Below are 15,900 nucleotides of genomic sequence, written 5' to 3'. Positions count from 1 at the left end.
TTTTTTAGGGGCCCTGCGGGCCAGATAGAATGGCTTGGTGGGCCACATCCAGCCCATAGGCTGCATTTTGCCCACCCCCGGTCTAGCTCCAACCTCTCTGGAACCCCACTTCAGATAGTTGAAGGTTGTTATTAAATCCACTCAGTTTTCTGTTCTTCAGATTAAATAAACCTAGTTCCCTCCTCATACGTCCTGTTCCCCAGCCACTTAACTATTTTCATTGTCCTCTGCTGGACTCTCTCCTCCGTCTCCAATTTGTTCACAGCCTTTCTGTAGTGGGGGACCCAAAACTGGACAGAGTACTCCAGATGTGGCATCACTCGTGCCAAATAGGGAAATAATCACTTCCCTTGATCTGCTGGCAACACTTCTACTAATGCAACCCAGTATGATATTAGTGTCCTTCACAACAAGGACACACTGGGTGTATCTATATGAGATGTTACTGCGCAACAAGCTACTGCACAGTAGCTCATTGCTACCATACAGTAGTGTTGCTGGGTACTAACTGCAAGATGACACTACTGTGCAGTAGTTTGTTGCTACTGTGCAGTAACGTTGGGAAAAAACCATGTGGCAATGGTACTGCTCAGTAATGCTGGTTACTGCGCAGTCATTTAGTACTTGCTTGTACAAAGCAATTTGCAACTGCACAGTCTGCCACACATGTAGACACTGCCATGGTTGTGCTAATTTGTAGTGTGAACGTTGGGTTAACTGAAATCAACAGGAAAACTCTTAGGTGTGGAGCCTCAGACAACTAACCAGGGATAACATTCCTACTATAAATAAACACAGCCAAGGGATCTTTATGACTACAAGGTTCAGAAGCTGATCTTTATGTCTCATTTGATCTTTACTACCATCAGCACATACCATAGCATTCAGAAACTGAATTCTGACAGGGCAAATGCTATTGTTTAAATGGCATCTTAGATTTTCCCTGGATGTTTTCCGCTAGTTACAGGTACAGAACCTCTCAGATTCTGGTGCAAACACAGACCATAGAGACACGCCTGAAGGACATTAAAGAATACACTTGCATGCAAGCTTTTTTTCTATTGTGAAAACATTTCCAGGTTTATGAATACAGGGGGAAAAAAAAACTTGGCATCTGGAAATTACCACTTAAAAAACCCATCAGCACCACATGTTTTCTATTTTTACTATCTAAAAAATATCTTTTCACCCTTTCTCCAATGCTATAATTACCATGGAAACAGAATAGCAAATTAAAACAGAAATAACATGGTTTATGTTCACAATAAAATAAAATATACCCTAGAGTCAAAATGAACCAGCAACAATTGCCTGGTTCATCTGCATACATCTGATGGTTGAAAATGTAGTTCTAGTTTTCTGAGAAAATGTTGCTGTAGTTCCTTGCTTGGGAATTGAAAACTAACAGATACAACAGGTTTGATTTTTAAAAAGTCTGGTATGTTAATATGTGTACAAATTGCACATGGAATTTACGCATTTAATTTATTTTAATTATGACAATGTAGGCACAAATACCCAGTTTGTGCATACATTTCTGGTGACTGAGTATGTGTAAAGTGTGTGCTTTACTTTCTGAAAATCAGGCCCAGAAAGTGTACATTGCTAACCTTTGGGCCACCACTTATTTTAGCTTTATGACCTACTCAAAGAAACATTTGGCAAGTCACAAAAGCTCAAATCTCTTAGTGGGTTCATAAGTTCAATAACTATAGGTTTGGCTCCTTCAACCTAACACATACACAAGTAAGCAGGAGTTAATACAGGATTTTTCTCACTTTGATTTTGCAAACTAAACTGACCCTAGTTACAGACTTATCAGGGAAAGGAGCCTATATTATACATTGGCTGCTTCCCTTGCATTTTGAAATTTTAGTGAATGAGTGCAAAACAGCAATCAAAAACTGTTCTAAAATGTCAAAAATCATTTTATTTTGCTTACTTTGAAGTGCTTAATATTGTTAATTAGAATTTCAGTGGGCACATCTACACATGCATTAATGTATTTTTCCTAATGTGTGTTAAATTTAGTACTTCCAATGTGAGGTACTAAATTAATGTGCATTAGAGTGTACTAGTAGTGCAAAGGCATGTGTTTTTAGTGACACTTGATGTGCAGTAGCTTATTTTACTGTGCATTAGTGTAACAGCACATTTTTTTACACGCCACTTTAATGTGCAATAAAATAGGCTACCGCACTTTAAAGTGCATGTTTAGACATGCCCAGTTAAATTGTCTTCCCTTGCATTGCTTTAGCCTTCACATATGAGGCTTGAGCTTTTGTGACTCTCCAGATTCATGCTAGATGCATCTACACATGCAATTAATGCTCATTAAGGTTTTTGCACAGTACCTTAAGGTACTGCGCAGGTAACATGTAGCTGGGAACAAAACTACACATGATCCTGCTGAGACCAAGTTTGCTCTCAAAAGAAGCAGTTCAGTGCAGGGCTCCTGCTCTGCCCCCCTGCAGCAGCCTGCAGGAAGCTCCAGACTCCCTAGGGTGCCAGTTCTGTGCTGGCAGGAGGCATGAGAGTCAGTCTTGGCCTCAGGGCAGGGAGGCGAGGGCTGTCCCACTTCTGGGGCAGCTCCCTGCCAGCCCCATGGATATTGGGGCTTGCCCTGATCTGCACAGGGTGGGTAGGAATTGTCCTGCTTGTAGAGCAGCTCCTGGCCAGCCCTGTGCCCAGCCAGGTAAGCCCCACTCAGCACAGGGCTTGCAGGGATCTGCCCCACATGTGGGACAGTTCCCGCCTACCCCCTGCTGTTTTGGCTGACTGGGAACAAACTGCTCCTGGTCAGCTGTCTACATGTACACTACTGCACTTATCCTTGTTGAATTTCATCTGATTGATATTTCAAAACCCGTTCCAAAGACCCCTCCATCCCAAACCACAAAAGTAACAACATCCATGTACATCAAAACTTTCACTTGGTACCGGCCAAAGGGGATGATCTAGTCAGTGACCTGAAAGTCGAAGGGAATCAAGGAGACAGTGACCATGAGTTGATCACTTTCTCTATTCACTGCAAAGCTGGCAAGTTGGTCAGCAATACAGAAGTCCTTGACTTTAGAAAGGCCGACTTCCACAAGCGTAGGAGGCTAGTTGTTTAGGCCCTGAGAAACTATAATCGGCAGGGAGGAATGTCCATGATGAATGGTTGTTTCTCAAGGATGCTATCCTTGAAACACAAGGGAAGTCCATTTCCAACCCACAGAAAAAATAGCAAAAGGGCTGGACAACCTCCTTGGCTCAGTAGGGAACTCAAGGACCTTCTGCACCTAAAAAAAACCAAACCAAACCAAACCAAACCAAAAAAGCTTAAGGGATGGAAGATGGAAAACTTCACTAAGGAGGAGTACTTGGCACTAGACCACACCTGTAGGGAGCAAACTAGGAAAGTCAAGGCTGAAATGTCTATGAAATCTATCTGGGGCTGGACCCTATGATCTTTCAGGGTCCCTTCCAGCCTGAATGTTTATGAATGAATGTCTATGAACCATTTTTTTCAGTCTATTCAGGTCATTCTAGATCCTATCCCTACCCTCCAGGGTGTCTGCAACTCCAGTCAACTTGGTGTCATCCACAAATTCACTAAGCGTGGCCTCAGTCCCATTGTCCAAATCATTTATGAAGATATTAAACAACACTGGACCCAAAACAGACCTCTGGGGAACCCCACTTGATACCTCCTCCCCATTAGATATTGAGCTATTGATGACAACTGTATAAAATGCTTTAGAACTAAAATTCTTCTATTGCCATGAACAGCAAGGTTCTCATAAGCCACAAGAATAACAGTAATCCCTAGTAAAATAAAGCAACTAATAATTAGTTTTTTCTTCTCTTAAGAATAATGCTAGTATTGTATGAGAAATCATGTGTGACAAATTGGACTTATTTTTAATCAAATTACAAGGCCAATGGACACATGAACATGGTAGATATTCTACACATATCTGGGGCTTAGTGAAATTCGTGGTCTTACAAAATCTAAAGGTATTAAAACTCCTTAAGAAAATACCCTTTATATTTGTAAAGCACCTAGCATAGTATGGATAAGTAAGAAACAATAAAATACTACATCATTTAATGATAGCATTATCAAAACATTTATTTTAAAGGAATTTTTAAGTTAAGAATATCAGCAGATAATTAGATAAATTTGCTGGAATAAAGAACTGAAATCATCCTGTAAGATTAGAAATGACAAAGGACTAATTATGCAGGTTCTGAAAACTTTATGTCTTAAATCTTTGCGTACAAGTTATTAAAATCTTTGCTGCAACAAATGATTTAACATTAGTGTTGAAGCACAAGTCTTTCATGTTAGTAAGCAAAATATTTAACGTTTCATTATATTTTACTGTTCTCCACTGTGCTAAGTATATTTAATGAGTACTTTATTTGTATATTGTATGCTAATGTTACATGCTAACTCAATGTTTATCATATATCTGAAGGTTAGTCTGTACTTCAATGATTAAAATGAACTGAGAACTAGAGGAACAACTACAGTATACTTTTTAAAAGGCTGAATGCACAATATCCTTATATCTCTTACTGTTTTTCCCTAATAGGGAGTGTAATGTTTAATTTGTTTTGGACATACGAAATTTCATTTCTTTTTAAAATCAGGTCACAGAAGAACACCAAAACAAGACAAAGCATTAAAACTCATTTAATGAAACTTTCAACAAATGAAACTGGTAGGACACAAAGCTCTATAACAGGATTTGTAGTTCAAACTGCTTATTAAGCTAATTTCCTAGAGCAGTTTACCTCTTATGTTGATTTGTATATCCTTTTGCTGTCTTGTTTTTATAAGGCAGTAGTAACATATTCTGTACTGTTTTGCAAAACAAGTAGCAAAAGAATAACCTATGCAGAATACAGAATACAAAAGAAGTTTTAAAAAATATTCAATGATAAAATAAGCATTAGCCATTTTTTATACATTTAAACAATGAAATACCAATCAGATACTTCTGAAACTTTATTAATTGACAAATTCCTACAGTCTTCTAGAAAGAGATAACAATTTATTCGAAAGGTACTAGCTGAAGTGACTGTTGTTAGGGCATGCAAATGAAAAGTATGATAAAAGGTAATCTCTGTGGATTTACTGGAAAAATATTGATATTTTACTGGCAACAGAGAAACCCATCAGTGTATAACCACAGTCTAATTTCACAGCAGACACCACAGGCACAGACAGATGTGATCATTTTTGCCCAATTTGGTGACAGAAAGCAGTCTATAGCTGTGACCAAACACAAGTGCATGGCTGCAGACTGCTTCAAAAATGGCTGACTGTGTGAAAATCTGAACCCTCATTGCATGAGGGGGTCAGGTGAAGAGGTTTTGAAACAGAGCCTCTTCTGTAACTTCTGTCTGGCCAGCCTGTTGCTGTTTTCAGAATGGAAGGGGGAAAGAGAGAACAGGGAGTTCAATCTGGGGTTTTTTCGGCCCCTGATGGAGGGTGGGACGGGTGTTTTTGAGCCCTGCCCCCTGATGAATTGGAGCCCCCCCATCCTCCAGCGCTGGCTGGGGAACCCCTAGAACAAGCTCCCTCTGCTCCCTTCCCATTCTGAAAACAGAGACAGGCTGGGAGAGAGGAGGGGGCCATTGCTAGGGGACAGCAGCTGCAGGCTCCCAGCCAGCAGCTAGACTCCCCTGCCCCCTGGAGCCAGCAGTGAACTTCTGTTTTTGGTCCAGGGGATCGTTGCAACTCAGAACGCTTTCTGAAAAACAGTCTCAGTTACAGCGGGGCGCTGCACCCCACATGGCTAAGGAACTTATCTAGCAAAGAATTTCTAAAGCCTTTTGGGTTATACTAGCAACACAGGACTCTAGATATGTGCCATACAGAAGTCTGACCCATATTAGAGTCATGTTGCTGTGGAGCTCTTCTCCCCTTGTAACTAATATATTTTACATTCTTCAGGACTTGCTATGTAGTTGAAGAGAAAAAGATATCCCCTGTATATGAGTCTGGCTCCCTATTTCTGTATCTGTTAAATGCTGAGAAGCCTAGCAAAATTCTTTCAACTCAGCTGCTACAGTGATGCATACAATCCTAGGAGCTACAGAGGGATAAGTCTGAATTGGCCATTTAAAAACAAACAAACTTGTCTTGCACATAAATGAAACTCTTATCCCTAAATTTAGACAGCAGGGGAAACAGCCAGGGAGAAATGGAGATATTTGTGACTTCACCATTTTTTGGGATGAAACACTGGGTTCTCTTGCTTCCTGCTTGTAGTTTAGGAGGAGCCACAAAGATGTCAGAGGAATATTTTTGGCTGAAGAAGACCACTTCCTCTCTTTTTCATAGCACAGGAATTAGCCAGAGTGCCCTTTGGGACATGTATCACTCTAAAATATTTCCTTATAAAAGTCACAGAAGAACCTAAGCCCCCTCCCACAGTATAGGACATTTATTCCTGAGGGTATAAACAGACATTGCCAATTAAATAGATTGGCTGTGCTGAGACATCCTGGCAAGTCTGATTTGCTTCTTGCTTGTTGTCCCACAAGGTTGGCCCCTGCCACTATCAGGAGTGGTTGGGGTCTGATTCTTCAGGACAGCACTCAGGGCATTCATCTCAAACTAGGAAACCTTGGGGTTTCCCCATTTGTAGAGAACACAAATCAGATTCCCTGGATGCCTTCCTCAGGAAATGGGAAGGGGAAATCCCATCTGTTTCCATTCTGGCAGTAATTTATACATAATGGTGGATGCTTGGTGTCCTACCTATGATTGACAGACTGCCCTACCAAAAAGAGGCATCTAACCTAGAAGCCTGTACCAAGCATTATGTCTGGAGGACATATGTATGGAGCTCTGAGAAAGACAAAGGGCTAAAACTTCTTTCCCTTTCTGTGCCTAAATTGTATGTATGTAGTAACATCACTTTTGGCACTTATGCCCAGGTTATGATTCAGCTCAGCATATGCAAGCCCATATTTGTCTTACTGAGGAAGCTGAGTAGAGTGTGCTCCAGCTGGGTAGCTGTTCAGCAAGGTAGGGTGGCTCAGGTAGGTATGTAAGACTATGTAAGTCTTGAAATTATAGTTACAGAAAGCCTGAAAGTAGGATGTGTTAGGGGAGGATATTTTAGCCCAATAGTGTAGTAGCTAGGGCACCTGCCAAGGAGAGGGATACTTAGTTTCTATGCCTTCCTCACCCAGATGGTGGTTTAAGTTTCTTCCTCTCCTCTCCCCTGGCTTTCACACAGGTATACATTTAGAGTGATTATTTCATCCCGTAGCAAAACCAAATCCAAAATTGTGCATAAGAGCCAAAAACTGTATTTACACATCCATGTATGTGCCATTTAAGCACAGAAAGCAAAATATGATTTAGCTTAAAGAGCACAGTAGAAGTGCTAGAGCATTTTGGTCTGTAAAAACAAGAAAAAGATGGGCAACCTTCAAACATCCAAAAGTAGGCTATCTAGAGTTCTCATAATTTAAAATCAGGGCTGTCCAATTGGTAGTTCATGACCTTCTTGTGGCCTACTAGAGATTAAGTTGCAGCCCCCAGGCTCCTACCCAGCTGCCACTTCCCCCATCACTGCAGCTGTAACGACAGCCGGAGACTCCAAACTCCCTCTCCCACCTCCAGTTGCTGCTTCCTACTCCTGCCCCTGACCCAGGGAGCACTGTGACAAAGCAAGGGGACTGAGAATGAGTCTGGGCTGTGTGTTGGGGGGCAGATGGGAGATTGTGCCTGCATGGGTTAACAGTAAAAATGGTGTCCAAGTGCAGTGGTGGGGAAGGGGTGTGCCTGAGGGTTTGGGCTGCAGTGGGAGGTAGTGAATTGCATCCATGCAATGTAGTGGTGGTGGTGGGCTGTATAGTGCAGCAGTTGGGGGGGGGGTGGTATATGGAACAGCTTGAGGGGTTGAGGAGAAGTGTCTGTGCAGCCCAGGGGCTTAGAAGTCAGACAGCCCTGATTTAAAATCTTGAAATCATAGTGCTGGAAATGGATCTAAAGAAATCATCTAGTACAATCCCCTGCATTGATGCAGAATCAAACAGACCTAACCTAGCCCTGACATTTGCCTTACCTGTTCTTAAAGACCTCCAGTAAAGGATATCTCATAACATGTTTATGCAGTCTGTTACATGACTTCATCAGCCTAACAATTAAATGTTTTTTTCTAATATCCAACCTAAATATTCTTTGTTGCAAATCAAACTGATTTCTTCTTGCTCTCCTTTCAGGGGCAATGGAGAAAAAAATGATCACTATCATCTATAAAACAACTGTTTACATATTTTCGGAATGGTATCCTCAGCCCTCTTTGCTAGACTAAACAAAACTTTTCTTTCAACCTTCCCCAATTGGTCCTGTTTTCTAAATCTCTTATCTTTATTGTTGCTCTCCTCTGGGGTGTCTCCAATATTTTTCTTGTGTGTGGTACCCAGCAGAGAACTCATTCTACTCTACTCCACGTGTACAACTACTTCCCATTGCTTATATATGACACTTCCGTTAATTGATCTTAGCCTTTTTTACAACAGTATACAGTTGTGATCCATTACAACCCCCAGATACTTTCCTGCCATACCACTGCCTAGCCACTTATCTGCCATTTTGTATTTGTGCATATGATTTCTATTTCCCTAGTATAGCACTTTGCACACATCTCCATTGAATTTTATCATTGATTTTAAACATCTTTCCCATATCAGTATCAATTTGAAATCTGATGCAGTCATCAAATTATTGCCCTTTGGCAACAATCCCTCTCAGCTTTATCACGTGAAAATTTTTCTAGGTGGACTTTCTGTTTTGTCTTTCAGGTTCTTAAGAAAAAGTGGATAGAACCAAGCTCAACACCCCCCTCCACCTGCAGGAACTCACTGGGAGTGACTTCTCATTTGACAGTGAACCATTGATAATTACTTGTTGAGAGCAATTTTTCAACCAGCTGTGCACACATCTCATCATGATAAGGTTCATGGTGATTATTTCTGGACTACATTTTCTTGCTTTTTTATGAATATTTCTCCTGAGACGGTGTCAAAAGTCTTACTAAGTTAAGACATGTGATATCTACTAATTCCCTTTTCACTAGCCCAGTTACCCTGTCAAAGAAGAAAATTAGATACATTTGTCAACAACAGATCATGTCAAAACCAGTGTTGTATGTTTTATTGTCTTACTGTCTCCTAGGTATTTTATAATTTGTGCACCCTTTAATATACTATAACTATTATATTATTTTAAATACTTTTGGATCTTCATCATAGTAAAAATTAATAAAATAAAATGGAGAAGCATATGAAATCTAATCACATTTTACAATGTCAGGTTACATTTGTATTTAAAACATTTATGATTTTAATTAATCCTATTATTAGTCTGATTCCAAGCTTTCTCAGGCTGTTTTTAAGACGCTGTGCTCATCATAGACTTCTAGGGAGTATCACCTTGTTTCCAGTGCTATTACAAGCAACAGAATAGACCAGGGGTGGGTAAAATGTGGCCCAGGGGCCAGATGTGGCCCGCCAGGCCATTCTATCCAGCCTGTGGGGCCCTAAAAATTTAGAAAATTAACATTTATCTGCCTTGTGCTCCTGTCATGCAGCACTCGATGGCTTGCCAAAACTCAGTAAGTGGCCCTCTGCCCAAAATAATCGCCCGCCCCTGGAATAGACCTGGGCGTGTACCCATGAGTGGAAATGTGCATTTCCCCAGGGACAGATAGCAGCGGCACATATTTGTGCTGCTGCTAGTTGTCCCCGGGCACACCCATACATTGGCATGTAATGTAGCAAATGTAGTACTGGCATGTAATGTACCCCCTGGGTGGGGTAGGGGAGGCTGGGGCCTGCACCTGGGCTGGCCTCAGCAGCCTTACCTGGGATCCTAGGGGCCTCCCAGAGCTGCAGAGACAGTGATCCAGCTGCCTGGAGCCTGGCTAGCAGCCAGAGCATGGCTCTGGCCAGCCAGGCTCTGGTTTCTGGCAGTGCCTGCTGCAGCCATGTGAGCCACCCCTGCTTTTTTTAGATACTAGGATTTCTGTATCAGATTAATGCGTACTATATGCATTTTGCAGAGCTTCAAAAGGCTTTGAGGTACCGCAAACCACATGTTTCCACTCGTGGGGACACAGCCACCATGTTTCTATAGAATACCTGTTCTCTGGGAAAGAGCTATTATACTATTATGATTTCCCATTTCTAAAATACATTTACACTACATTGCATCTGTAGAAAACTCTCTTTCAGAAAAAATATAAGAAATTAGAGAAAAATGTTTCAGGTAAAATTTACTTGCATATTCATATTGTAGAATAAATATAGAAGTAATTTAGCAACTCAGATACTTCCCAATCTATGTCTCTAATTAGCAGTATATGAGTAAAAAGCTAGTAAAATATAGTACAGGATATAAAAAGCATCTTAGAATAGCTTTCTAAATGTTTGGAAAGACAGGGAACAGGGTAAGATATTTTCAGGTAGGAGCAAGTTGTTAGTCTGACCTTCATTTTATTGGTAAAAATAGCTATTTTTCAGTTTAAGACTTATAAGTGAATTTAGTATTTTATATTCAGATGGTGCATTATTCTGCAAACCACTTAGTGCAGTAATGTATGTTGACATATGAATCATCTAGTATACTAAGCAAGTCTTTCTCTAGTATCTTTTGAAAAAGCTCAGTTAGTTAATGTAAGAGTATTGTTTATCCCTATGGACGTCAAGATGAAATACACTTTTTAATTAAAAGTAGTCAATGGCAACTAAATACGTTAAGAGCAAATCAAGGTAAAACCAAGCTAAACTTCAAACTAGTTCATAGTCATTCATTTCAGAGGGTATTGGATTAAATCCAGGCACACAGTTGAAGAAAAAGCTAGAGACGTAACAAGCAGTTTTGGTGGCCAGGGTGGTGGCAGCAGCTGGGCTGATGGTGGTAACTGCGGTAGCAGCTGCGCTGGGAGCAGTGGCTGCTGTAATTCTTGTGCCCCTTCAAAATCAGCACCTGAGGCTAGAGCCTTTGTCACCCACTGTTATGCTGCTGGAAAAAAAGCTATCAACAAAAAACCCTTTACAGATGCAGGGAAAACAAAGGACAGATGAATGTATGATGCTGTTACATACTCTGATGAGAAATGTAACTGAGAGCGACAGAGAAGAGTGAATAATATGTATATTCAAATTTGAACCTACTCTTGTAGGTAGAGGTTAGGTTAGATATCCAAGCCAGTTCTCCCTGAAAAAACTAAGCAAGAGACAGTGGTTCCTCCCTGGTCCTTTTAGTCAATTGTCCAGTTTTTGGGGCAGTCATCTGATTGCTGAAAGACCTGTTTCGCAAATCTCTTCTTTCCCTCATTTAGATCAGGGACTTGACTCCATATGTCCTTCATCCCACAAAATTGCCCTAACAAGGTAATCTTTTGCAGAAGCTTTTCCACAGCATATAATTACCAAATATCAGTGTGTGTATCTATCAGCTATAGAGACATATGCTTCTGTAACCCAGTGGTTAGAATACTTACCTAGGATTTGTCAGAGTTATATTCAAATCCCTGTTCTAGTTCATATTAAATTATTTCTACAAAGTAGAATAGTGAAATCAATGGGAGTTAAGTGCCTAAATACCTTTAAAGATATGGGCAAACTGCATAGTTACTGAACTTTTAATGTTTAAAAGACTTCGAAGTTATGTACAACTTTGTTTCAAATTGTAAGGCTACTTACACAATTTATGCATTTCTCTCCTACTTTTCAATCCATCAAGGTGAGGTATATACTGGCACCATTCTACCAAACCATTTTAGAACTCGCTTAACACATAACATGGGAGTAATCCTACTGACTTAAATTTGAGCATATAGGTAAAAGAGACAACAACTCTCCATCTGATTCCTCTAGGGCCCCTAGGAGTACCATAAGGATTACAACCATCATCATTCCTTTTAAAACCTGCAAAATTCTTTAATCCAGCTCAGAAACACAATATGCTTCTATGCTTCTAGTTAGAAGTAACTAGACTCAGTAGGGACATCTGCCTAATTAGCTCTGCAGTAAAGCGTCACTGTCTACACGTGTGGAGCTATTAGGCCAGAGTAAACTAAGTAACTGTGCTGTAGTTTAGTTCTCCCCGATATAAGTACTATCCTATGCTGGAATTATTTACTCTGCCACAACACACGTGTAGACAGTGACCGGGGCTGGCTGGGGCATGAGGGTGCTACAGTATCAGGGCTGCCTGAGCCTGGCTATGGCCAAGGAGCAAGCTGCCGGTGGGTCAAGTGGCCCCTGAGCTGTGGAGAGCCCTGGTCCTGCCCTCTGCAGTGGTGGCACCCCTTGTGGCTGCCTGGGCAGCCTGCTAGTAGGCTGGGTGCTGCCCCAGCTTGGAGGCAGCACCCGGCCCAATCCAACTCTTCACCGAATTCGAGCTAGGGCAGCACCCAGACTGCTAGCAGCCTGTCTGGATGGCCCTGGGGGGTGCTGCTACCATGGAAGGAAGGACTGGGGTCTCCCATAGCTCAGGGACCACTTGGCCCACTGGCAGCTTGCCCTCCGGCCACAGGAGAGGTGGGGAGGCTCCACTGAAGGAAAAAAAAAAAAAAAAAAAAATGGATCAGGCCCCTCTCTGCTTCTGCCTTCAGCAGGCTCCTACAGCTGACAGGACATCTGGGGCTGCCTGGGAACAGGCTGGCTTGCCCCTGGGGCAGTTTGGGAAGGAGGCAGGAGGGTAGCTGAGTTTGATGGTGGCTGGAGAAGGTGGTGGGGATAGTGCACAGGGTGTGGGGCTGCCCAGGCAGGCTAGTAGCTGGCTGGGTGCTGCTCTAGCTCAGAGGCATCCATTCCAATGCTTCCTCAAGCCCATCCAGGCTTCCAGGGCCTCATGCACCATCCCCATCACTTTCTTTGGCCAGTGTGACACCATTATGCCAAACAAAGTGGCGTTTTCATCATGTGTACATGGTGATAGCATCACGTGTACAAGAGCCCAGAGATTTCAAATAGGAATTTATAATTTTCAAAACATTCTGACCTGTTGTGATCTGTGTTCTTTGCAACAGAATTGCTCTATTATTTGTTTGCAGCCAAAAAGCAAGTGAAAATGAAAAGCTACTGTTTTCTGTGGGGTGCCTTGACAATAATAGTTAAATTAATAGGAATATATATGAAATAAAATTATTTTTAAAAGTACTGAAAACATAAAAAAATAATAGTAAAGTTAATAGGAATATATATGGGAATTCAGTGTTGTTCTATGTCTGCTGAGCTCTTTGAGAGTTTTAAGTGGATAGAAGCTGAGTAAGGAAATTTGGGTTTGGCCTCTTTGTAAAACATTTTAAAACATTTACGGAAAGATTAATTTGTCTGTGGGACCCTAACTTTTACCTCTCTTCCTTTTCTTCCATTTGGGCTTGGTTGGTACACTCTGTTTCTTCATATGTATTCAACCTAGGCAGTAACGATGTTTCAGTATCATTCTGTAATTTAACAATTTTACTTTGTAACCTTTCATTCTCACTTTCCAGCTGGTGAACAGAAGCTGTGTAATTCTCATTTTCTTTGTTAGGTAAATCTATATTCTGTGGAAGGAAATAAAAGTAATCATTGATTGGGTATTTTTTCATAGTAACAAAAATTAACTTTTTAATAAGCAAACACAAACAAATATTGTTTGCTAAATACATAGTTACTATCTGTAGTCATAAAGCACTTATAAAAAATGATACACCAACAGAATTTGCCTTTAGAAACAAAGTTCTATTTAAATAGGATAGAGGGAATAATAGTCTTTGTAACAATAAAAATCAAATACGAATTTCTCCACAAATCATATATCCAAGGCAGTAATGTTTTTTCAGTGTGTCTGAATTAGTAGCATTACAAAATTTATGACAAAAAGCAACTATTAGCTCCCAAAGCTGTAATTGATTTAGTTATATTTCTCCTTCAAGTAATGATTCTACTAAAGTATAATAAGAGAAAATGCACACACTCATTTTCACACTTCTTCTACACTATGTACAATAGCAATGTTGGTCTCAAGGGCAAAATATCTAAAATGTTGTCAAACTACTCATAAAAAAAGAATTTTTTGGATAATTTTTTAAAAGATATTGCTTATAAACAAACAGGTTTCCCTGGAATACAAAAAGATGCAGTGGGGAAAAATGGTAAGTGAATATAGGGAAGGACATGCAATTTTAACTCCACCCAAAGAAGTAACTTTGTAAAAGTGCTGTTACAAAATCTGTAAAATGACTTTACTGGCAGTGTTAGAGCTCATTTATTCCATCACCCAGAGGTATAACCATGGGGAACCCGCCCCAAAATCCTGTTAGATTCTTGGGATTAGAAGAGTTAAGATGGCTCAGGTCAAGGCCAAAATCTGCAGTGCTACATATTCCTGAACATAAACAATGGCATACCAAATCAGATCACAAGTCCATCTAGCCCAGTATCCAGTGGGTGTGTCTACACATGCCCCTGACTGTGCAGTTGTTACTGCGCAATTATTTAGTACTTACTAAATGCTAAAGCAAGTACTAAATGACTAAGCAGTAACAGCTGTTACTGCACAGTCCTGGCAGTGTATGGGTCATTTCCAATACTACTGCGCAGTAGCTCTTTGCTACTGCACAGTAGCATCAGCATCGCGGTTCATGCCTGCTGATGCTATGTTGTTGTAGTGTAGAAGGCCAGCTGATGCTATGTAGTGTAGAAGACCAGCTGACGACATAACATCTTGTGTAGACACACCCAGTATGTCACACTGGCACAGAGCAAATGCTTACTAGAAGAGTATTTGTGCATGGCCTATCCAGACTGATCTGTTCCACTTCCCTCTTTCATTACAGCTTTCAGCATCTTCGTTTTCCACCAACTCCATAGATGCTGAAGAAGCTCTGCACCAAAGAAGAGGTGCTCACGAGAAGAGGTGCTCAACCTGGGGCCGGCTAGTACCTGGATGGGAGACCACCTGGTAATCCCGGGTGCTGTAAAAACAATTTTTTTTTTCTATCCTGAGGAGGACTGAGGGGATAATCTGCCACCCCAACCTCTTAGCCCAGAAAGTCTGCTTCTTCCTGGGGGCCTGCATCCAGGACATTGCGGAGAGGATCCCTAAGCTCCTCCAGCCCACAGACCACTATCCCATGCTCCTTATTCATTTGGGCACCAATGACATGGCTCAAAGCGCTCCCAGCTGGGTCATGAGGCACTACAGGGATTTGGGAGTGGGGCTAAAGGGTCTGGGGGCACAGGTGGTGCTCTCGTTGATCCTCCCAGTCTCAGTGTATGGGCTGAGGAGGGAGAGGAGGATCCACGTAGTCAACCAAAGACTGTGGCGCTGGCGTCATCAGAAAGGCTTTGGCTTCCATGACCACAGCCCACTCTTTGGCGAGAGAGGCCACGAGCTGCTGGGAAGAGATCGCCTCCACCTCTCTCCCCTGGGGAGGAGGCTCTTCTCAGCCAGACTGGCTGACCTGCTCCACTGGGCTTTAAACTAAGCCCACTGGGGGGTGGGGGGACTACTGCCACTGCTGCCCCAGTGAGCAACCCTTGCAAAGCCAGCAGGCCAAGGCACTTAAGGGAGCCCACCCCTGCCCCAGCCCTGGTACAATCTGTGGGCAAGGCAAGAGCCCCCAAGGGGACACTTGCCTGCCTGTACACAAATGCCAGAAGCTTGGGGAATGCAAATGCAAATAATTATGATGTCATAGGGATAACAGAGACCTGGTGGGACTCCACCATGACTGGACCACAGGTATAGATGGCTATACCCTATACAGGAGGGATCATATAGATAAAAAGGGTGGGGGTGTAGCTCTCTATGTTAAGGAAAGCTATGCGTCCCTGCAAGCTGATATTGGTGACCAGGGTGGATGACTGGAGACCCTCTGGGTTAAAATC

At 41.8% G+C, this 15,900-nt stretch overlaps 1 protein-coding gene and 1 long non-coding RNA gene across 5 annotated transcripts in view; one reads left to right on the top strand and one right to left on the bottom strand.

Annotated features, from left to right (window-relative positions):
- LOC109302777 overlaps positions 1-14,927 on the top strand; it is an 89,294-nt gene extending 74,367 nt beyond the window's left edge. The window contains exon 4 of one of the 2 annotated variants that reach the window (XR_002098929.1): positions 14,847-14,927. This is a non-coding gene — a long non-coding RNA (uncharacterized LOC109302777). The remainder of the gene's footprint in view (positions 1-14,846) is intronic. The other variant, XR_002098930.1, reaches the window with a different exon arrangement.
- DEUP1 (deuterosome assembly protein 1) overlaps positions 1-15,900 on the bottom strand; it is a 132,217-nt gene that overhangs the window by 13,386 nt on the left and 102,931 nt on the right. For all 3 annotated transcript variants that reach the window (XM_019524597.1, XM_019524598.1, XM_019524599.1), the window contains one exon: positions 13,378-13,571. In XM_019524597.1, the coding sequence (XP_019380142.1) occupies positions 13,378-13,571 (194 nt within the window). The remainder of the gene's footprint in view (positions 1-13,377; positions 13,572-15,900) is intronic.

The sequence above is a fragment of the Gavialis gangeticus genome, unplaced genomic scaffold (genome assembly GCF_001723915.1).
Source record: "Gavialis gangeticus isolate Ggan-Ray unplaced genomic scaffold, GavGan_comp1, whole genome shotgun sequence".
In the NCBI taxonomy this organism is placed as follows: Eukaryota; Metazoa; Chordata; order Crocodylia; family Gavialidae; genus Gavialis; species Gavialis gangeticus.
This window is presented reverse-complemented; position numbering and strand designations above follow the sequence as displayed.